The sequence below is a fragment of the Podarcis liolepis genome (assembly GCF_965112155.1).
Source record: "Podarcis liolepis genome assembly, chromosome: 2".
In the NCBI taxonomy this organism is placed as follows: domain Eukaryota; kingdom Metazoa; phylum Chordata; class Lepidosauria; order Squamata; family Lacertidae; genus Podarcis; species Podarcis liolepis.
In genome coordinates, this window is record NC_139555.1 from 34139522 (window position 1) to 34162751 (window position 23230).

The following is a 23230-nucleotide window of genomic DNA, read 5'->3' on the forward strand; positions in this document are numbered from 1 at the left end:
GGGGAATGAGTTGATATGAGTCAAACCTCTTTGCGTTCTCTCACAGAACAGGAGCTGCTGGAAGCGAAAACGCACCTCAAGGAAGAATACGGCCCATATTTTCCCCCAGGACTTGGACTCCGCCAGAGCATTGTGGGTAGCCAGGTGGCTCCCCTTCACAGTGAGGGTTTGATGTACCACACCCAAGATGGCAATGCCCAACAGGAAAGGGAACAGATTGTCAGAACGCAGAAGCAGGAACCCTAGGGAGAGAGAGGAGACATTTAGAACCTTTTGCTAGAGGTAATCAAGGCACCTAGAAGGTCCATGGGTCCTAACCAGCTCTATCATGATAGCAACAAGGACCTTAGAATTATTTGGGCTCGGCTCATAGCTAGAAGGGAGGTTGATCATACTCTCTGGTAGTCAGACAGACTCAGGACACTTGTGAAGATCAGGATCACACCTGTACTGTACATTTAAAGCAAATGACGTCTCTTAACAAATCCCAAGAACTGCAGTTTGTTAAGAGTGCTGGGAAGGACAGCTCTGTGAGAAGTAACCGACTCTTCTCAGAATTCTTTAGAGTAAGCCATTTCCTTTAAATGTATGGTGTGAATATGATCCAAACTGGTCTGCTTTTTGGAGTTTAATGAAGCCTGGACACTTTGAATTGAGGGCTGCCCAAAAGTGGTTTGTTTTGGGGTGGGTCTTTTTTTACCATAGCCATGTGGTGTTTTTCTGTTTTTTTTTTCTTTTTTCTAGGCCCAAATAGGCATTAAAATGAGAGGCAGAGCTTTTGCAACTCAGTGTCATGTGGGTGATGTCATTGTGCCATATTTTGCCCTGCCCCACGTCACTGGCAGGGTCAGGATAAGGCATGGCACCAATGATGCTGTTAGAACATGTGGCAGAGCATCATTGGTGCCATATGTTCTAACTCAACATTACAGGAAATGGGATGAGACCAAAAAAAAATATGAAAACCAGCAGCAACAACTTCCATGTCTATCAAGATGGTCTAGTTCAGGGTTTCCCAGACTTAGATCTCCAGCTGTTGTTGGACTACAACTCCCATCATCCCTAACTAGCAGGACCAGTGGTCAGGGATGGTGGGAACTATAGTCCAAAAACAGCTGGGGACCCAAGTTTGGGAAACACTGTTCTTGTTGGACCTTCAAATGCACTCAGTTAAGTCGATGCGAAAGAACCACAGATACATTGTTCTGTTCCATTCTGGAATGGTTTAAGGCATATTTATCTGTTTTTGTTGTAACCCACCATGGGACCTCATGTTGAAGGAGGGATAATAAATAAATTTTCATGCCAGCTGGGACAGATATGAGGGAGAACATCCTCCAGACTCTTCAGCTGGCTTAGGAATAATTTGGTCAAATACATCCCAAAAATTAAACTCCCAGAGAGAGTGTCTCTCTCCTCTGTAAATAACCCCATACCACCTGGGCACTCCATTACTGACTTTACTGTTAGATAGCACTGATTTTATTATGCAGGATGACTAACCACCAGGGGATCAGGCTGCACAGCAAAATAGTGACTGATCTGAAATTCACCAGATTAGCTCTATAAAAGCACCTGCCAATATCAATGCAGATTTCCAAAACCACTGCAGTCATGTTCGCTGTGACTTGCTGTGTTCTTGCTTGATACCATTTGCAACATGCCCACTGAGCTAGGTTGGAGAGCTCCTCCACAAATTAGTTTCAATGGGGAATATCTCAAGATGATTTATGATAACATCAGTACAGTGTTCCACTGACTCACTTTTCAGTGTGGGAAAGCTGCACCATCCTTTTCTGTTGCATAGTCCAGGGACTATGTGGCCATAAGTGGCAAAATGAAATAGTAGCCCCAACCCCATGCTTAGGAGTGCAGCGCAAGGACGTTAACGTACTCCATGCTGTGAGGGTCAAAGACAAGTCCCAGGGCATTCTAACCAACCCATCTCTCAGCAGTCAAGCAGATGCCCCAGAGAAGTCTCTGTGCAGGGTAAGACTGGACAATGTCCATGCCTTGGTAGCTCAGCAGTTGGCAACCTATGCGTTCCCTTCTTTGACCACATCACAGGGCTTACCTTAAGGTGTAATAGCACCCGTCAAGAATCACAGGACTCCCCGGCCTTCCTCCCACCCCACCCCGCAAGTTCAATGAGCCCCTGAGGCATTCTCCTTACCTACTGGCAGGGAGAGAAGGCTCAAAGCGATGATTGTGCCATCGATGCCATGCCTCTCCCACCAGCTGCTGCTCTTCACCACGTCCTGCACCATCTCAGAGAGCTCCCGCATCATGGATTCCTCAGACCTCTTCCCTCCGGTTGGCTCCAGTTCCTCCTTGGCTGATCTTTTTAATACGCCCATCTTGTTTCCTTTGCCTAGGCCTGAATCGCCTTGGGGGGCCCTTAGGCTTTGTTCTTCTGAAATCTCCTCTTCCGAAGGGCCTTCTCTTCTGGAGCCATTTGGCAGCTGTCGCTTGGCACCTGCGCCCTCTTGGCTTGGGGCGACCCCTTGTCCTAGCCTCCTCTCACCTTCATCCTGGCAACCGTTCCCCTTTTCCGGCGCCACCCCAGGGCTTAAAGGAGACGCTCCCTGCAGAGGTCCTCCACCAGTCACATCTGCTGCCTTGGGCTGCTCCTCCTTCCTTCTCTCTGGGCACCATTCCTGGTTGTCCTTCATCAGCATCTCGCCCTGCCGTGGCTCCATTCTTCCCTGCAGAGCACAGGACACTGCCGAGTGAGAGCCAATGTCCTGGTGCTTCCGCAGGATCAAATAACAAGCATGGCTGTCCCAGCAGGAAGGGCAGAGAGAGATAGAGAGAGGGAGGGAGGGATAGAGAGAGACAGCAGAGAAATGCAGGTGGCCTTCTTGGCAGAAATGCCACAGTGTGCAGTCAGAAATGCTCACTGGGCTGTAAGCTCATGTTGCTTCGCTCTAGCCTGGAGAAGTTGGCCCCAGTCCCATCCCTAGGCTCTGCCCATTTTGTCAGCCTCTGCTCTGGCAGCTTCCGCCACTCCCATTCTGCTTGTGTCTCCATCCCAATGGGGCCGTGTCCCTTGCCCTTGGCTCTCTCTGACTCTGTCATTAAGAACAGCTTGTTCAGGCAGGAACAGTGCTGCTGCGCTCACCATTGCCGAAGGACATGGGAAGGGCAGGGCAGCGGGTATCTTTGAAAAAAGGAGCGCGGAGCTCTGCTGGAGGCAAATAGGAAAAGCAAGAGAAGAGGCAGACTGCAAGAGAGAGAGACCCAGGTCCATCACACCCCAGTCTTAAAGGGCCATCCCTCATATTAAAGCAGAGCACTCTTCAAACATTCCTGGATCTGCAGTTTTAAAAGTATATTCTAAATGCTTACAGCTCTCCATCTGTGTGTAGCACAGATGAATGTGCAGTTTTGCGAATGTGAGGAAAGGGGGTCACAGTTGGAAGAGTTTATTATGAACGTGGATTACTATTGTATTATTTTTCGGTATTCAGCAGAACCCTCATTACTCCAACCTGATTTGTGTCTTCCTTCATAATAGAAAACCTGTGTTAGTGTAAACAGCTTTTTCATTTATCTTCTTAGCATAAGCCTTTGCCACAATAGCTCAGGGGATTTATTTAAAGGGCTGCCGTGCCAGTTCTGAAGAACTAAAAAATAAATTTTAAAAAAATCAACTCCTCGCAAATCATGAGACTTTATTAATGCCAGTTATAAATGTTGGGAAATTATTTGTATTGGCCCACAGATATGGCCAATATTAAAGGATACGAGTAGATTTCTTTCTGTGTGTGTGTGTGGCCACATTTAAAATAAGCTAATACCTAAACACAAACATACACACAGAGAGAAGAAAGCACTATAAAATTCATATCAGTTCCCTGATCTCGGGCCAGGATCACTGTGCTTTGACCTCTTTCTCACAAAAGTTGTTTTTATTTATTATTTTAAAACAGTCAAGTAACCTAGGGCTGCCATACATCCGGTTTCGCCTGGACATTAATGGGACTTAAAAGGCAGAATTGACGTCCGGGGAAGATTTGCAAAAGGTGGTGGTTTGTCCTGGGTCTTAGGCAAGTCAATAGAAAAATTCTGGGGTGTTGTTTTTTTTTTTTTTGGTGTCTTTGTAAACAGTTTGGGTGTTTCCTTAAAAAAAGCTCAACAACCTTCAGGATGTCCTGGTTTTTACTTTTGGAAATATGGCAACCCTAGAGTAGCCTAAACCTATAAGAGAGCCAGTGTTGCATAGTGGATTAGGACCTGGAAGACTAGGGTTCAAATCCCCACTCAGCCATACAGCTCACTGGGTCACCTTGGGCTGGCCACTGCCTCGCAGTTTAACCTCCTCACAGGGTTGTTGTCAGGATTGAATGGGTATAGGGAGAACCACGTATTCCACCTTGAACACCTTGGAGACAAAAGTGTGATGTGAATGTAATAAAGAAATAAATGAGCTGTTTGGAACAGGGAGGGGAATCATGAAATTTGCCAGAACAGATTATGGGGAAAGGGTTACCTTTTTGTTTTTAATGTCCCTGCTTCTGTGCCTTTTAGCTGCAGCCTGGCACACACACAAATTGAGCTGGTGAAATTATGTATTTTGTGTTTTTTTATATTGTGATTTTATGTTGTGAACCGCCCTGAGACTTGCAGGTATAGGGCAGTATACAAATAATAATAATAATAATAATAATAATAATAATAATAATAATAATAATACAGACCCTCCAAGTGTCCCTATTTTCCATATTTTATAGAAGTCATTCCGGTTTTTTATTTAATTCCATAATGTCCTGCTTTTCTTTAGGATGTCCATATTTTCATCGGAGAATTGTTGGAGGGTATGGAGTTATCTGACCCCTGAGCCATCTGAAGGCAGCCCTATATTAGGGAAGTTTTTTAAAAAAATGTATAATGCCTTGCTATGTTTCTTATATATGTCGGAAGTCACCCTGAGTGGCAAACCAGTCAGATGGGTGGGGTATAAAGAATAAAATTAATTATTTGTTGTTGTTGTTGTTCTTGAAAAGGACGTCCCTATTTTCATCAGAGAAATGTTGGAGGGTATGGTACTAATAGTAGAAAGTGAGGAGAACAGCTTCACCTGTTAAATGTCTGCCTGACGGACTGCTGTTAAAGGCATAGGAGGAGAGCCAGTTAAACAGCTGGAAACTCAAATTGCAGGCTATACCACATAGGCCACAGGGAGAGGAAAGGAAGACAAGATGAGTTGGAGGCGAAAAGATTTGGGTGGGAGTGGGAGAGAAAGGAAGGGGGTCAGAGTAAAAAAGAAGACAGATGTAGGCAGTGGAAACAGCAAAGGCGGCAAAGAGAAACACAAGCCGTGTATTTAGGCCGGCAGATATTGTTTCAGTTTCCCAAGATAAGCTGAGCAGGGTGTATGTAGGACGGGCATGTACTGAGACTATTAAAACTATTTGAGGGGGCAGTAGGGAGAAATGGGAAGGCTAGTTTGGTGTATTAGAATATTGCATGCTCAGATGCTATGAAGATTGTTTGTGTGTGTTTCAGGTCAAGCGAAAGGACAAAAGCTGCCAAACAGGACCGGCTCAATACATTTTGCTGCCTGAGGCAGAAGACAAGATGGCGCCTCCTCCCCATTCCACCTACCTAAACTGACTGGACTGGCAGTGCAATCTTACCTCTGCCCTGGCAATAGGAGTTCCAGGAGAGGTATGTGACACACACACGTGACTTCTAGAAGTCAGGGAATGGCTTGGGAACTCAGGAGACGAAGCCAGGGGAGCTGCTGCTACTGCTGCCACCCAGTATGTGCTGCATGAGCCAGTTGCCTCACTTTGCCCAATGGTAGGGCCAGTCTCAGTGTCAAATGCCTGATAATGTGTAATCTGTCAGCTTCCAGGCAGAATTCCCAGAAGTAATGTTATTTTATTGATTGATTGATGTTTTTATTTTATTTTTCTTTTGCAATCAAAGTGGTTAAGAAAAAGATAAATCAATAAAATCAAAACCCTACTTTTAAACACACAAAAATTAAAATATTAAAACAGGTTAAAATCACTTCAACTTTCTAAGCATCTGGGTAGGCTTGTCGAAACAATGTTTTTTAGCAAGTGCCTGCATGATTTCAATAGGCAGGGAGTTCCGCAGTGTAAGTGCTGCCACACTCAACAATCAAGTTCTTACAGATGTGGCATCTGTAGCAGTGTCAATTCTGCTGATTGAAGTGGTCGAGTGGGCACATATGGGGCAAGGCAATGTTACAGGTAGATATTAAATAGTACTAGAAATAAGATATCCCCCTGCGGCACCCCATAATGTAGCCACCAGGGAACAAAAAGGCACTCCCCCAAAGCTCCTCTCTGGACTTGGTTGTGAAAGTAGGATTGGAAACATGGTATAATACAGTGCCCCAAATTTCCATTCCCCAGAGGAGATCCAGGAGAGTACCATGATCAATGGTATCAAAAGCTGATAAGAGATCAAGAATCAAAAGAAAAGTGGCAATCCCCGTGTCCCACTCTGTGCATCAGGGAGACCAAGGCTGGCTCAGTTCCGTGGCCAGGCCTGAACTCAGATTGGAGTGGTTCTAAATAATCTGTGTCCTCCAAGAACACCGGCTGCAGCCCCACCACAGCCCTCCACCACTTTCACCACAAAAAGGGTATGCACAACTTCTCAATAGTTATTCCAGTCCAAAGGGCCCACAGCCAGTTTACTTAGAAGTGCCTTCACCACTTTCAATGCAGCAGGGACCAGCCCCTCATGCAGTGAAGCGTTAACCCAACCCAGTTATCCACCATCAGTTCGCCCTCCCAAATTCTAATGAAGATGTGGTGTTAAAAAAAACACAACTTCCTTTCACTTTTAAGGAAAAGAATCTCCCTCCCTCCCTCCCTGTGTGTGTGTGTGTGTGTGTGTGTGTGTGTGTTTCATATACAGGGCCAGCACCCAGCATAATCAGCAAAATGCCAGGGCCCTGGGGCACCCCACTGTAGCTGATGTGGTTCAGCTGGGCATTGGCTGCAAACAGTGGAGCTCCAAGTTTGCTTGGTGGGTGGGGGGTGAATACTGTCATCTTCTTAACCAGGGGCCAGTAAACTTTTTCAGCAGGGGGCTGGTCCACTGTCCCTCACACCTTGTGGGGGGCCAGACTATATTTTGAAAATCATAATAATAATGAACGAATTCCTATGCCCCACAAATAACCCAGAGATGCATTTTAAATAAAAGCACACATTCTACTCGTGTAAAAACACGCTGATTCCCAGACCATCCGCGGGCTGGATTTAGAAGGCGATTGGGCCAGATCCAGCCCCCGGGCCTTAGTTTGCCTACCCATGCTCTTAACAATAAGGGCGGCAGCACCTCTGAGTTAGGGGTACGATAGGGTAGGGCTGGTTTTAACATAGGGATTCTGGTCGGTTGATGTATCCCAACTGGACCCAGAGTTCCACATGGCACCGCCATAACCAGGCCACCTCCCTGTATTCTGCCAGGAATTTCCCTCTCAAAGAAAATAGCAGCTTCTAAGCAGGAATTTTCTTCAGTTAATGCAGAAGGGAAAGGAAGGCTTAACCACCACCCTTTCCACACCTACTGGCATGCAAATAATTATCAGAGAAAGACAGACAGACAGACAGACAGACAGACACACACACACACACACACACACACACACACACACACACCTCCAGCTGATGTTATTTTCATTTTTAAAAACCTGTAAATTAAATGCAAAGTTAACATCTTACCTGGTTTGGTCTCAGAAACATGCAACATGTTGTAACCCACAGCATAAGTTCTGCATGTCAGGTGACACCCACCCACTGAGGAATTAATCATCTCTGGGAATTTGTTGCATAACCATGTGATACCCATCCAAACAACTGCAGGCCATTGCTCAAATGGAATGCAATGCTAGCACGTTGCAGGATTTCTGGGGAAACCTGTCTGAACCGGTTCTTTTCTAATGACGGGGAATTCAAATTATTAGCTGCTATATATACAGGCTTCTCCTCTTATATTCCATTGGCTCTTCCGTGGTATAAATTAGGACTGCACATCATCATTACTCTGATCTGATCTGGGGCCAGATCAAGCACTTGGGATCAGATCTGAACCAGTTTTGAGCCAACCCAGATCTGGGCCCCAACTCAACTCTATCCATGCAACCCTAATGTTTAATGAGGATTTTAAACCTTAATTACACACGCAGTCAGGAGAGGGTGCTGCTTTGCCAACACACTGCCTGCCTCTGTATCCGGGAGTTGTATCACACCTCTTCCTATAGGCCCAGCCAGCCTTGCTTCATTTCCATCCTGACAAAGCTCCACAGAGCCTGGGGCTCTGAGCTTCATGGGGGGCACACTGGGACTGCCCAAAGGAGGAAGCCGCAGGATGAAGCGGTGGAGTGGGGGAACACTGTCCTTGCCGTGGTAATATTGCCACTGCTTCTTACTCCTCATCTTTGGCTACTTCTGCACTTGAGAAGGCAGTGAATGGGGTTGGTGAGGAGAAGCAGAGCAGAGAGGATATCTACTTCAGCCACAAATGGAACTGACTCTGGAAGTGCCAAGGAGTTCAACGTTATCCCTTAGGAACCAGCACTGCCAAGTGTGCACATGGAAGGGCAACCACCGTCTCAGACCACAGCACCAAGTCCAGTACAGTGATACCTCAGGTTAAGTACTTAATTTGTACTTAATTCGTTCCGGAGGTCTGTTCTTAACATGAAACTGTTCTTAACCTGAAGCACCACTTTAGCTAATGGGGCCTCCTGCTGCCACCACACCGCCGGAGCATGATTTCTGTTCTCATCCTGAAGCCAAGTTCATAACCCGAGGTACTATTTCTGGGTTAGCGGAGTCTGTAACCTGAAGCGTCTGTAACCTGAAGCGTATGTAACCCGAGGTACCACTGTACTGAGTATCTGCTCAGGATTGTCCCAGTTCTCGACCCTTCGCTTGTGCAGCCCAGGCAAGGAAAGCATCTATTCTGAAACACTCTCACAGACACACAAACACGTCCTGACCTCCCTCTGCTCAGTCAGTGGGCATTGCAGGAGGATGAGTGGGGTGGGAAGTCCCATTGCTCTAGCAGGAGGCCTTGTGTGGGCTTCTGCTATAGGCAACAATTTGTCAAATCCTGCCCTATACTTAATTCAACAGTATAATAATAATAATAATAATAATAATAATAATAATAATAATAGTTTTCATCAGTGGTTTTTCCCTAAAAAAAAGTTTAGGAGTACTCTCATTTTCCTACTCATATTGAAATACTGCCCCTCAATGAGGCCAAACTTAGATTCACAAAATGTTTAGGGGTATGCGTACCCCTGCATCCCCCCAGAAAAAAAGCACTGGTTTTCATGCTTACTCATCTGATGGGACAACAAATGCAGTTAGCAGGCAAATGGCATTTTGGCACCCCCTAGTGACAGAACACACATATTTCAACATACTAGCCGAGAGGAAGCCAGTCTTCTGCTGCAGTCCAGAGAGACTGCATGTTTAAACAGTCTCAATCCATTGAGAATCTAATTACAGAAGTCCAACCTGATATATTTTCTGTGTTAATTCATCCTCATGCAGAAATGAGGCAACTATAAGAGGCAGTTCCTTTTAAACAGTACCTCTGTATCCAGAGATGTCAGGGACTGACCCTGGTAAAGCATGTGTTCTACCACTGACCTCAAGGTTTCTGTGTGGCACGGTGAAGATAAAACCAGGCCTTGTGATGCCCCTCCCCCCAGAGAAAGAGAATATGAGCTCACCCACACACTCTCAGCGCGGTGCAGCAGGAAGGATTACCCTGTTAGAGACATGCAACCATTTGCTCACTTAAGCTCTCCCTCCGGCAAAAGAAAGAATTACCCAGAATCCCTAGGAGCAGGCAGCACTTCTGGGTTCTACACACAGCATAGGAGAACTGGGAACAGACAGGGCAAGTGGCATACTAGGTTCCCATTAAGACCCACAATCAGTCGTATTGTGTTAAAGCTGGTTTACCCATGATGGTGATAGGAGTAGAAGCAGTACAAATCAGCAGGTAAGAGGTACTCATTTTGCACCTGACTACAGGCCACCTGCAACCAAGTGAAGGTGCCTGGGTGCCACAATGGTGCCTGAAATCTCCACCATCTGGAAGTGCATCCCTGGGGGAACCTTCAATCTTGACTGTTTTCACACACTATCAACACATTCTGTAGAACTCTATCCGTTATCTTTTATCTGCACAATCAGAATGAATTTCAGGAACCAAGAAGTCATATTGGAAAATACAACTTTTGAGCTTTCTGGCCCCAAAATGGCAACTAGGCATTCCCTTTTGGCAACTGTAACCCCGGTTTAAGGAGCCATTTGATGCCTAGATTATATAGCAGTTTCTAATAATGTTCCTGGGTATCTTACAAGGGTACTCTCCTACCTAGACTAACGTTACACACTGTGCTCCTGTGCGTTTTGCTAAAATGTGCCGATTTCTTAGCCAGCTCTACTTGATTGACACCTGCCTTTCCTCTGGCAGAACAGAACTAGGACTTCACTAGCGCTTTCCCTCAGAACACAGGCAAGGTTTCAGGCATGCAAAGAGGCACGTGCCCCAAGCAACTGAAGTAACTATGTGCATCTATTCACTTTTTAAAAATTACGTAGTTATTTTCTGAAGTCAGAACAGAATCTTACCAATTCACCCAATATGTCCTCTTGATGTATACAGACAACATAAATAATTCCTACACCCGCAAACAAAACATAACATAACAATCCTTAAAAATATTACCTCTAAATTAGGTGCGAGTCATAGGTCTATGATGTGGCACTAGGATGTGAGGAAGCATACTACTGACCTCAGGTCCTGCAGCATGTGGGCTTCTTGAAGGTCACTGGTTGGTCATTGTGGCACATGTATCCTGGACTTTGATGTGTTCTTGTGTTCTTATGATCATCTGAGGGCACAAAATTTTTTAATTGATTCATTTATTATACAGTGCTATTTTTCTAGAAAAAGAGATGCTGGAACTCACCATGAGGACCTCCCTTGTTCTCTTAAAATGGCAATGGCACCCACTTGAGAGGTGCTGGAACTGAGTTACAGCGAGTTCTGGGTGAAAAAAAGCCCTGATATTATATACACCCCACAAACCTACAACACAAACATACGGTACCTTCCGGCAATCCAACTCTGGTTTCAGTCCTACTCAACAAGCTGATAATGGTGTCATTGGGCACCACCCGATTATAATGATGATAACTCTTTGCAGCTGCTTTGCTCCAGGTCACATAATACAGGGGTCAGCAAACTTTCAGCAGGGGGCCGGTCCACTGTCCCTCAGACCTTGTGGGGGGCCAGACTATATTTTGGAGGGGGGGAAATGAACGAATTCCTATGCTCCACAAATAACCCAGAGATGCATTTTAAATAAAAGGACACATTCTACTCGTGTAAAAACACACTGATTCCCAGACTGTCTGCAGGCTGGATTTAGAAGGCTATTGGGCTGGCTCCGTCCTCCGGGCCTTAGTTTGCCTACCCATGCATTATGAGGTAAATAATAAATGCTAAGCAACAGCTCATCGCGGGCATTTCCTCTGAGTGTTTTCCTCAGAACAGCGGTTTGTATAAATTGCAACAACCCCCCATCAAGAGAGGATTTAACTGCCGCGACATTTTCCCATGTATGAGAGATGGTAATAATAACTACATGCAGCAGTTAATGATCTGTGGTGAACAGCCACTGTAGAATATTAGGTGCTCCAGGAGTGACAGTGCAAACCACAGGCAAGTAATAGACTGAAAACAGCCCTAAGAAAAACAGGAATTCACCCTGATAGTGTGTCTCATCACTTGAAGGTCAAATTTAGCCAAAGAGGGAGTGGTTGCTCTTGCATATTCAATTAGCCCTGGCCATGTGACAAACCAGCATAAGATCAGAGGATAATTGGATGACATCTATACTAATTCATACCCAGTCCATCTAAGTCAATATTGTCTACACTGACCAGCAACAGCTCTCCAAGGTTTCAGCCTTATCTGGAGATGCTGAGGATCGGGACCTTTTGCATTCAGATCACATGCTCTGCTACTGAGCTATAGCCTTTCCTTAATATTAGATGTAGCCAAACATTTGATAAAAGTTAATAGAAAACGACTCAATGGGTGCCACTGAGTTGTCAGGAGAAAGAGACTGCATTCAGCAATCAGGGAAAAAGGAAATGTGAATAGATTATATTAACTGCAAAAACTTTACCTAAACATACTTCCTCCTTCTATTCCTACTTCAAATAGATGTGGTTGGGCAGAATTGACCATTATATTGGGAAGGAAAGTAATGATGGAAGAAAGGGAGACTTAGTGTGAAGTTTGGGGCTGGGGGGTCTGCCTCTGCTGAGTTCGCCACTGTTCAGAATTGTGAAACCTAAAGGGGCGCCAAAGTCCCATGGGTGAGTTTGATTGGCATTGCTCCCTCCCTGTCCTGGTGTTTACTAAGTCAACGCCAAAATCTGGTTTCCCTACCGCTTGGCACAGGATTTTGGCAGGGGAAAACGAGATGATCTCAGTTCAAAGTCATTGCTATCCCTCCCTCCCTCCACTGGCTGAACTTTGAATGCAGATCTGTGGATTGTCATATATAAATGTGGGTTTTTTAAGTGGCACATTTCAAAAAGTGAAAATCCAGACAGAAAAGTTGTTGGCAAAGTTGTTGAGCTTTTAGTTTTGGCCAAAGTTGTTGAGATATTTCTGAGGAAAACCAGCAAAGAGGACATTTAGCAGATTTTCACCTGGACACTGCTTGCGGCTGCAATATTCCAGCTATGTCCTGGAAATTCCAGGTGTATGGCAACCCTAGGTACTGCATACCGTTGAGTACCACCAGGGGAAAAAAATCACAGGTGGAGAGTCACAGGTTATTTTCCATGTATTTAAATTTTTGCATCTTATCACCATTTACCCCCATGAATACCTGAACCACCCACATTCACACTGTTTTAAAGATATTAAATACAATTGCAGCACTTTTTGGAACTGACAGCAGAATTTTCTGTTAAAGATTCAGAAATGATGGATCAGCAATATTCTCCAGGTCCTTGTCTCATGAACATCTATGTATCTTCTTATACACTCATTTTTACACACACACAACACTGCAAATAGAAGCACACAAGCAGGAAACTGGCAAACACAAAAGTTATGAACCCTTATTTTTAGAGGCACATAGAATTTTTAATACCCCTGCGGCACTTTGGTCCTTGGTTTGATATTTCAGTAAACAGTAAAGACCTACCCAAGTCAGACCTGGCTGTATGTTGTCTCCAAGTGAAGAGCACCACCTACTGGTAAGCAGTAGCATCGTCCTTTCTCCAGCTTAACTAGTTACTAGTCTGGTCCCTGCAGTTTAATACTTGGGACAGCAGAGGATTGGTTTGCAAAGGATCCATGCACTTTTGCACAACAATGTTTGGTCCTGTTGTAGCCCTGTCTGAGTCCCATTGCTGAGCAAGCAGGGGCTAGGAGTCTGGAAGGAGCTCTCACCTGAGAGCAGAATCCACATACAAAGTCAAACACTCCAGAGGTCAGGGAATCCTGATGGAGAGCAGGTAGCAGCAAGCTTGGGCCAGAAACTACAGGCATTGTTTCCAGCATCTGACTGCTGCTGAGAGCTCTGTTTAAGAAGGCCACAGCCAGCTGGTTCTCATCAGTGCTTTCTCCTGTGGAGTCACTCCACCTTCTCCTCCTTCAGGATGCTGTTCAACAGGTGAAGCTGACTCCTGGACCCATGACAGGTCCAGGCAGAGCACCATAGCAAGTGGGGCTAGGATTGCAGCTTTGGTTTACAGCAAACCTTCAAAATATCAAAACACAAAAGGGATAGGGGAGAGAAGTAGGGAAGTTTTTAATGTTCCATGTTTTATTGTATTTTTATATTTTGCTGGAAGTCGCCCAGAGTGGCTGGGGCAACCCAGTCAGATAGGTGGGGTACAATTATTATTATTATTATTATTATTATTATTATTATTATTATTATCATCATCATCATCATCATCATCTTAAGGAGTGGCGTTCAATGCTAGTCCTACTCACACTAAACCCATTAAAGTTAATGCACATGACATAGCTGAATACAACCCAAAGCTCTTAAGGAGAGATCCTAGGCCCCCAAGGAGGCCTGTTCCTATGCTTTATTGCAGTTTCTGGGGAAATGTATTTAGAGATTTGGGGTTAAACCCATCTCCCTCACCCAAGAGCTCTGCCAAAATTCAGAGCCACCATAACTGGGTTTCAGGAAATCAAAATAATAGGCGATTCATAGATCTTCCACTTTTTCTCTGGCTTGGCCTAAGTTGAATTTCACCCAAGGTACTTAGCTCAGTCTTATCTATAAAAAGAAATGCATATTTGTTGCTGGCAGAGCTGGATAAACAAACCAGTCAAATGTATCACCTGCCTATTGTACTGTTTTCGCAAGAATCAGAAAACCAAAGGAAGAGATTAATGAAAGCACAGTTTGCATTGTTCATGACTTTTTCCCATTGAATTCCAACAGTTCTTAAGAAGACAACAATGCAACCAATCATAGATATCATCCAACACGTTCCAAAGATTGCAGTGATAACGACAGCAGGCCCCTGGCACCTTGAAGTCTAACTATGCCACAATAAATCTGTTAAGTCCTTTAAGATACTTCAAAACTCTTTGTTGTTTCATCTGATACATGTTGCCCTAGGAAATCTTTCGACAGCAAAATATGACAACATGTGTTCTAGTCTGATGAAGCGATGCAACAATTCATTATATAAAGCGCTGGTTTTGGCAAGATAAAGCTTGTTGCTCATTATCTGGAGAATCCATGCCTAAAAGATCAATGGTTCAAATTCTGACCCAATATGGCCATTATTCTTACTTGGTGCTGAGAGGATATTTTATCCATGGAGGTAATGGTTGCGTTCTGCTTGGCAGGATGATTCTCCGGGGTGTTTTTTATCATTTTATCTGCTGGGCTGTGCAAAGGAGCAAGTGCTACGGCATATGTCAAACTGACATTTGGGGAGAGATAGGTCGGTCTGCCATTGCTTTGCTGATTCACATCATACTAGGCAGAAGTTCTCAAACTTTCCCATAATAATGGGGAAGCCCGCATTTTAAGGGAGAGACGTGCTCCATGAAGCACCACTCCCTCCGAGGCCACTGGGGCTGTGGAAGCTGAAACCAAGGACATCAGAAGGACAGTAGGAGTAGACTGTGCAACATCTATTTTAGTGAGCCAGTATGGTGTAGTGGTTAGAGTGTTGGACTATGACCTGGGAGAGTAGGGTTCTAATCCCCACATAACCATGAAGCTCACTGGGTGACCTTGGGCCAGCCACTATGGGACTGAGCATGAGGGATAGCTCAGCTGGTAGAGCATGAGGCTCTTAATCTCAGGGTCGTGGGTTCGAACCTCATGTTGGGCGAAAGATCCCGACATTGCAGGGGGTAGACCAGATAATCCTCGCCATCCCTTCCAACTCTACAGTTCTATGACAGGCAGCAGAGCTGAGAGAGGCCTGCACAGAGTGAGCCATCTCTCAGCCTAACCTACCTCACACGGTTGTTGTGAGGTTGAAATGTGGAGGAGGAGAACCACTTTGAGCTCCTGGGGGGGGGGGGGAGGTGGTATATAAATGTAATAAACACGCCAAATCCTTCAGATGGTCAGGACTATAACCAGCCATGGCTAGTCCTTTCGGGCAAATGGGGCACTGATCCACCAACCTCAGCCAACCGCCACTTGTCTGCCTCCTTCCTTGCAACCAGCCCAGTGGGTGTCCCTGGCTGCCAGCTTTCTCCTCCTCAGTTTCACCGTCACCCCTTGGGAAGAAGAAGAAGAAGAGTTTGGATTTGATATCCCGCTTTATCACTACCCGAAGGAGTCTCAAAGCGGCTAACATTCTCCTTTCCCTTCCTCCCCCACAACAGACACTCTGTGAGGTGAGTGGGGCTGAGAGACTTCAGAGAAGTGTGACTGGCCCAAGGTCACCCAGCAGCTGCATGTGGAAGAGCGGGGAAGCAAACCCGGTTTACCAGATTATGAGTCCACTGCTCTTAACCACTACACCACACTGGGAGCAGGATGGAAGCAGAACTAGAATCTATTGGCTATGCCAGCTATTGGCTCTGGCTCCACTTGCTTTACTGTGCACGACTCTGTTCCCTTGTACTTGATCTAGAAACTGCAATCAGGACAGGATGCTGCAGCATGGTTGCTGACAAAAGTGGAAACTGTACTAACTGGCCATCTGGCACTGTTATCGGTGCCTGAAAGGGTTGCCATATTTTGGAGAGCAAAAACGAGGACGCTATGACCACTCTCATTTTAAATACCCCTACTATGTGTAGTAGGGACGTGGGTGGCGCTGAGCCTCTTGGGCTTGCCGATCAGAAGATTGGCAGGTCGAATCCCCGCGATGAGGTGAACTCCCGTTGCTCGGTCCCAACTCCTGCCAATCCAGCAGTTTGAAAGCATGTCAAAATGCAAGTAGATAAATAGTTGCCACTCTGGCAGGAAGGTAAACGGCATTTCCGTGCGCTGCTCTGGTTCGCCAGAAGCGGCTTAGTCATGCTGGCCACATGACCCAGAAAAACTGTCTGCGGACAAACGTCGGCTCCCTCAGCCAGTAAAGCGAGATGAGTGCTGCAACCCCAGAGTCGTTCGCAACTGAACTGAACTGTCAGGGGTCCTTTGCCTTTTTTACTATATGTAGACTATAGAAGCTGTGATATATTGCTGGGGGGGGGTGTGAGGAGAAGAGAAGAGGAAAGCAAGTCTTCAACTACCAGTTACATCTATGTCTCATCCAGAAAGTATAGCCAGAGACATTTTGGCAAATTTAAAAAATCTACCCCGACAGAAATTTTACCCCTGAAATAGAGGACATGTCCTGGGACAAGAGGACACATGGCACGAACACGTGTTCAGGACTTGTAAGATGTCAGCCGTTTGGTGTGGCAGCACCTACACACATTGGAACTCCCTGCCTAGTGACATCAGGCAGGCTGTGCTGTACTCTTCTTGGCACCTGCTTAAACCATTTTTGTTTAGGCAAGCATAGTTGAAATTAAAATGCATTTTAATTATCTGTCAAATACTTTTAAATCCCTGTTGTTAGCAGACTGCCATAGATAACTTCAATGTTTTATTTTAATTTTATTTTATTGTAAAACGCTTAGAAGTTTGACGCAGAATATAAATTTTGCTAAAACAACCAAAGTAATAAACATTGTTTTAGTCTGTGTTATTTTATGGGCTGCTAAACTGACTGTTTTGTGAACAGTCTTACCACCTTGCACTGTTTCAGCTCTGCTTTCCCACTGGTTATTGTAACATTATAATTTGATTGTTTTACCATCTTTGAAAGTTCTTTAGTTGAAAGGTGGGGTATAAATTCTGAAAATAAAAAAGTCCTTATGTTGAAACTAGCACTACTTTCTTAGATCTCTTCTGAAAACATAAGACAAGAAGCTTTGGCTGTTATATAAGATTATGGAATTATGTATTACGTTTTGATTTTCTTCCAGTTTTTTCCATTTATGCTGATGCTATACTGATAAAGCGAGATGAGCGCCACAACCCCAGAGTCGTCCACGACTGGACCGAACGGTCAGGGGTCCCTTTACCTTTACACTGATATATGATGTAGCATAGATAGATGATGATGATAGATAGATAGATAGATAGATAGATAGATAGATAGATAGATGATAGCTAGCTAGCTAGATGATAGATAGATAGATAGATAGATAGATAGATAGATAGATAGATAGTTGGATAGATAGTTGGATAGATAGATAGATAGATAGATAGATAGATAGATAGATAGATAGATAGATAGTTGGATAGATAGTTGGATGGATAGATAGATAGATAGATAGATAGATAGATAGATAGATAGATAGATTCGAAATGAGTTTTTTCAACAAAATATTGACGATGGGAGGGCTGGAAAATGTGTCTTACACCAGATCAGACTATCTGCCCACCTCACACAGTACTGTCTACTCTGGCTGGCAGCAGCCGTTCAGTGTGTCCAGTAGAGGAGCTTCCTATTACCTATCTCACCATGTAATTGGAGATGCCACCAGGGGTGGAATGTGGTGCCTTCTGCATGCCAGGCATGTGGCGCTTGAACACTGAGCTACAGCCCAGGGACATCCTGGGTGGTTGCTCAGCCTTGTGGCCACCACACTAAATGTACAAGGGCATGAGCCACTTCCCTTCCCATCTGTGATGCCTGGAGAACTCTGTGGAACAATAATTTACAAGAGGCATGCATCCTGCATCTTCATGTGATGCATGTTACTATAAAACAACAGAATGAGCCACAACCAATTTACTGGCTAGCTTATTCACTGCGGGCTGCAGCGTGTGAACCACTGCCTCTGGGTATGCATGCGTTATGTGTCATTTTGTGATTTTAATTAATCACTGCCACACACGTATGGATCTATTACGGATATCAGAGGCACAAACATTCTTCCCAAAGCTACATGCAAACTGAAGTGGTGAGAAAGCAGCACAGTATATGGAAAGATTTGCTTTCAGATGACTTGTTTACTGAGCATTCATCCTGATTTATTTGTATGCACTTTCTGTCAATTGATGATGATGATTTATTAATTTTGTATACTGCCCGTCATCCTCATCCATTTTTTAAAAAAACTTGATTTGTTGAGCAAGGGCACCAGACCGCTTCAATCCACATTAATTGTGCAAACCTACATTTCCCAGTATGCATTTTAATCCCTCCAGCAAAATAGTAACAACCTTGAGATAGCTAGTAAACATGGGAAGTCTATTTACAAGAGACTAGCACAAGGAGAAGGGGATGACAGAGGACGAGACGGTTGGACAGTGTTCTCGAAGCTACCAGCATGAGTTTGACCAAAGTGCGGGAGGCAGTGGAAGACAGGAGTGCCTGGCGTGCTCTGGTCCATGGGGTCACGAAGAGTCGGATACAACTAAGCGACTACAACAGCAAAAAGCCTCTAGAGGGAGACATAGGCATAGATATAAGCAACAGTTAATGATCTGAAAAAGAGATGCAGTACCTTACCAGGGCTCACTTAGCAAAAAACAAAACAATATATTGTGTCTGTTGGTATCCAGCTCTTTCCGCCATCTGGTTCTCGGTAAAATAGATATCAGCATTCTTGTGCTAATCCTGGGGGCGATGCATTCATGATCACTGCTTAAGGAGACGACACAGCCTACACATCACATCGTAGAATATGTGACATCGTATTCAATACATCGCTTGAGTGGATAGACCCCCCCCCAATGTACCTAACTAAAATTGCACAATCACCTTGCCAACAAAGGTCCGTATAGTTAAAGCTATGGTTTCCCCAGTAGTGATGTATGGAAGTGAGAGCTGGACCATAAAGAAGGCTGATCGCCGAAGAATGGATGCTTTTGAATTAAGGTGCTGGAGGAGACTCTTGAGAGTCCCATGGACTGCAAGAAGATCAAACCTATCCATTCTTAAGGAAATCAGCCCTGAGGGCTCACTGGAAGGACAGATCGTGAAGCTGAGGCTCCAATACTTTGGCCACCTCATGAGAAGAGAAGACTCCCTGGAAAAGACCCTGATGCTGGGAAAGATGGAGGGCACAAGGAGAAGGGGACGACAGAGAATGAGATGGTTGGACAGTGTTCTCGAAGCTACCAGCATGAGTTTGACCAAAGTGTGGGAGGCAGTGGAAGACAGGAGTGCCTGGCATGCTCTGGTCCATGGGGTCACAAGGAGTCGGACACGACTAAACAACTAAACAACAACAACAACAAATTGCACAAGCCTTTTTTGATCTAGTATCACACTGCCCAAGCACCACTGTGGGGTAGGGACATTTGGGAGGGTGAATTAGAGAGGTGACTGTTGATAGTTGCGAAACAGAAACTAATAAACTATTACAATGAGAGGAAAGAACAAAGGCTCGGATTAAAAAGGAAGTCAGCAAAGATGCTACTTAGCTAATGCCAAGAAACAATGTTACAGAACATTTCCACAGTTCAAACAGATTAATATTATAAGAAACAGAAAAGACATGGAAACAAAGCAAATATTGGACTTAAGTCATAACCTGAAACTCAAACAGTCCATTGTTAATATATGATTTTGAAGTTAGCCATAAACTACAAACATACCAAAGAAAGCCTCTAGGTGGGAATTCAGACAGAAAGCAGGTTCTTCAAGCTCTTTGGTCGGGAAAACACTTCCTTACCCAATCTCAGCTCCTCCTCATTTTTTTGGAGCAGCTAAGAAAGCTAAGTAAGATTTTTCTAAAGACAGGCCAGCTCCTACAGCAGTGATGGGGAACAGGTGTCCATCAGGGTGTTTTGTACCACAACTTCCATCAGCCCAGTCAGCATAGCCTGTGTTCAGAGATGAGGGGCTCTGTAGCCCACCAACACCTTGGAGAGCCACAGGTTGGTTACCCCTGCATTAAGGAATCCTTAGGAAGCTCGTGGAAATGCATTTCCCTCCCTCTTACAACTATCACCATATAATTTCACAATCTTTCGTATGCTCTCGTGCCGTCTGTTGCTACTGAGCAAATATTATTTGACATTTGGAGAAGACAATCTGTTTCCATAAAGGCTTTTCTCTCTCAAGCAATTTTATTCATATCTAATGTCTGTACGCTATCTGTTAGGGCCCACAAGAAATGCAGGTGTGGATAATTTCATGCAAAGCAACTCACGGCTTGCTTAGATACCAGAGCACCTTATTTGTCCAGAAGCATACCCATGACAACATTCAGGGTGTGTTCCCGTGCCCTGGCAAGACTTCTAGTCCGGGCTCTTGAAGAAATCTCATAGCTTTGGCACACTCAGCGACATGGCATGCCATAATTCAGGTTCTGTGGCCGGCTTTGCTCCTTGCGCCCGTCCATCTTCAGCGGACAACTCTCCTGCCATGATATCCCTCAGTAACACGTTCCCTTTAATGTGGTTTTCATACACAGTGGTCTAACCACAGTAGACATTTTGCTTGGCCAGTCTTATCTTAATAGAGTGGATGAAGTATTGTGGCCACAAGTATAAGAAATGAAGCGGTTGTAATTGATTACCTATAGGGGCTTTGGCAAATTGTCAGCATGCCTGCACGGATTTCCCAAAAGCATCTGATTGGCTAGGATGCTGGACTAGATAAGCCATTGGCCTGATCCAGCAGGGCTCCTCTCATGTGCTTACGTACTACTGGAGAAGAGGTAGGTGTTGCTCAGCCTCCTTCCCTTGATTTCCCTTGCTGTGCTGCTTTATTGCTCAGCGCTCTCTTCCCGTGTTGCCAAGACTTGCCGAGCTACAGCTTTAGGGAACAAATTAATGGCTCTGAGATGAATGAATGTGATAGCATATTTGCACTGGTCCTCTATTAGCTTTCAGGCACGGCCCATGAAACTTGTTCCCGACCCAAGAATGCAGCCCTAACTAGTAGATGCGTGCACTAAGTCCAAGCACATTCCCCCGGCATTTTCTGTGGCTGCCCCACAGCTGCGCACTCCCTTCCATTGCAGACCCGCAGAGCTGCTAACATCACAGACGTGCCAAAATACCAGGGCTGGTTTTAAACAGCTGGCGTTAAAACAGAAAAGGTTCCTCAGTAAAATGTTACTGAGCACAATTCCCAGAGTTGAAGGTGAAGAGGGATGGGTGGTTAAACCACCCTTGGAACTGTTTCCCTGGGAGGGGAAGAGGGGTCTTCTAACAACTCTCTGCACCCTTCACAATCTACAGATTCCAGATTTCTTTGGGGAAGCCATGACAGTTTAAAGTGGGATCACAGTGCCTTAAATGTATAGTGTGACTGTAGCCTGAGTTAGATGAGAAGCTTGGATTCCAAACTCATGTCAACCGAAGAAGCACACCACTGTTGGAAGAAGCAAGATTTCTTGCAACCCTATAATGATCCCTAGCAAAACAAGACCAAAGGCCTATATGGTATACAAACCAAAATTTCTCATAACATGTTTTTCCCCCTGAAGGGGTATTTTGTGGTAGCAGCTGCCACCGCTCCTGCAAATGCCCTGGAACAATGCAAAGTCTGGAGAATTGTGGAAGAAGCAAAATGGTGGCCAGGCTACCAATGAAGAGGAATGTCTCAGGAAAAAAGAGGCTGTGCTAATGCCACTGTTCATAAGGGGTCTCGTCCCTGAGACACTATTGGAGAATTTCTCCTCCCCCTAAAGAAATTCCGGAAAATGTCCCTGTCCCCCCCCCCCAGCAAATGTAGTGGGGAATTTTGAGAGGCCATTTGTATATAGCATTAGATATGAATGTGGAGGTTTGAATGCTGTGAACTAAAGACATCATGTGCTGAGCACATGCTCCTTCCTAGCAAAAATCAAAGTGTCTGACAGGTAAAGGTAATGGTAAAGGGACCCCTGACCATTAGGTCCAGTCGTGACCGACTCTGGGGTTGCGGCGCTCATCTCGCTTTATTGGCTGAGGGAGCCGACGTACAGCTTCCGGGTCATGTGGCCAGCATGACTAAGCTGCTTCTGGCGAACCAGAGCAGCGCACGGAAACGCCGTTTACCTTCCCGCTGGAGTGGTACCTATTTATCTACTTGCACTTTGAGGTGCTTTCAAACTGCTAGGTTGGCAGGAGCTGGGGCCGAGCAACGGGAGCTCACCCCGTCGCGGGGATTCGAACCACCGACCTTCTGATCGGCAAGTCCTAGGCTCTGTGGTTTAACCCACAGCGCCACACCAGCTTTAATACAATATACTGATGCCGAACAATATAGCAGTGCCCTTAAGGCTAAAGGAAACAACCCAGCAGAGGAACAATTTGGCAATTGCCAGAGGGCATGCACTGGGGGCTTGAGGAACCCTGCGTAAAGTTACTGAGCTTCCAAAAACAATTCCTGTTTGCGTTCATCAAGTTGCACAGAATAGCCAAGGGGACGCAATTGGCATAAATCATGCCCTGCTCTTCAGCGGCAGATTTTGCTATGCACAGCCTAGAACTGTGGGTGTCAGCTTTTAAACTGCATGACGTTGATCCCTGGGTGTCATCTCCCTCCAAAGCTTCACCGTGACGTTTCCCACAGAAGTTGTTGGCAATTGCATGCACTGTCTGAATCCTTTCTGGCTCCTGGCAAGTTTTATTTGAGGAACCAGTTTGAATCAACACAGCATGCCTTTATGTACTCAGCTGACTTGAATTAAAGCAGGGCTTGACCTGACCTAGTGATATGTGCAAATCCCTCCAGTTCTCCCACGACTG

The 23230-nt window shown here is 45.2% G+C and overlaps 1 protein-coding gene and 1 long non-coding RNA gene across 3 annotated transcripts in view; both read right to left on the reverse strand.

Moving 5' to 3' along the window:
- The window catches only part of FADS6 (fatty acid desaturase 6), a 23178-nt gene extending 9383 nt beyond the window's left edge, over positions 1 to 13795 (reverse strand). Inside the window, exons 1-6 of one of the 2 annotated variants that reach the window (XM_083487209.1) lie at positions 13247 to 13795; positions 11129 to 11314; positions 10811 to 10909; positions 6304 to 6429; positions 2174 to 4384; positions 76 to 242 (exon numbers count right to left, since the gene is read on the reverse strand). In XM_083487209.1, the coding sequence (XP_083343335.1) occupies positions 76 to 242; positions 2174 to 2699 (693 nt within the window). In that variant the 5' untranslated portion in view covers positions 2700 to 4384; positions 6304 to 6429; positions 10811 to 10909; positions 11129 to 11314; positions 13247 to 13795. Of the gene's footprint in view, positions 1 to 75; positions 243 to 2173; positions 4385 to 6303; positions 6430 to 7712; positions 7860 to 10810; positions 10910 to 11128; positions 11315 to 13246 lie in introns of those variants that run through there. The other variant, XM_083487208.1, reaches the window with a different exon arrangement.
- A 366-nt stretch (positions 13796 to 14161) lies between these two features.
- The window catches only part of LOC310699447, a 42928-nt gene continuing 33859 nt past the window's right edge, over positions 14162 to 23230 (reverse strand). The window contains exon 5 of the long non-coding RNA XR_014522081.1: positions 14162 to 15810. This is a non-coding gene — a long non-coding RNA (uncharacterized lncRNA). The remainder of the gene's footprint in view (positions 15811 to 23230) is intronic.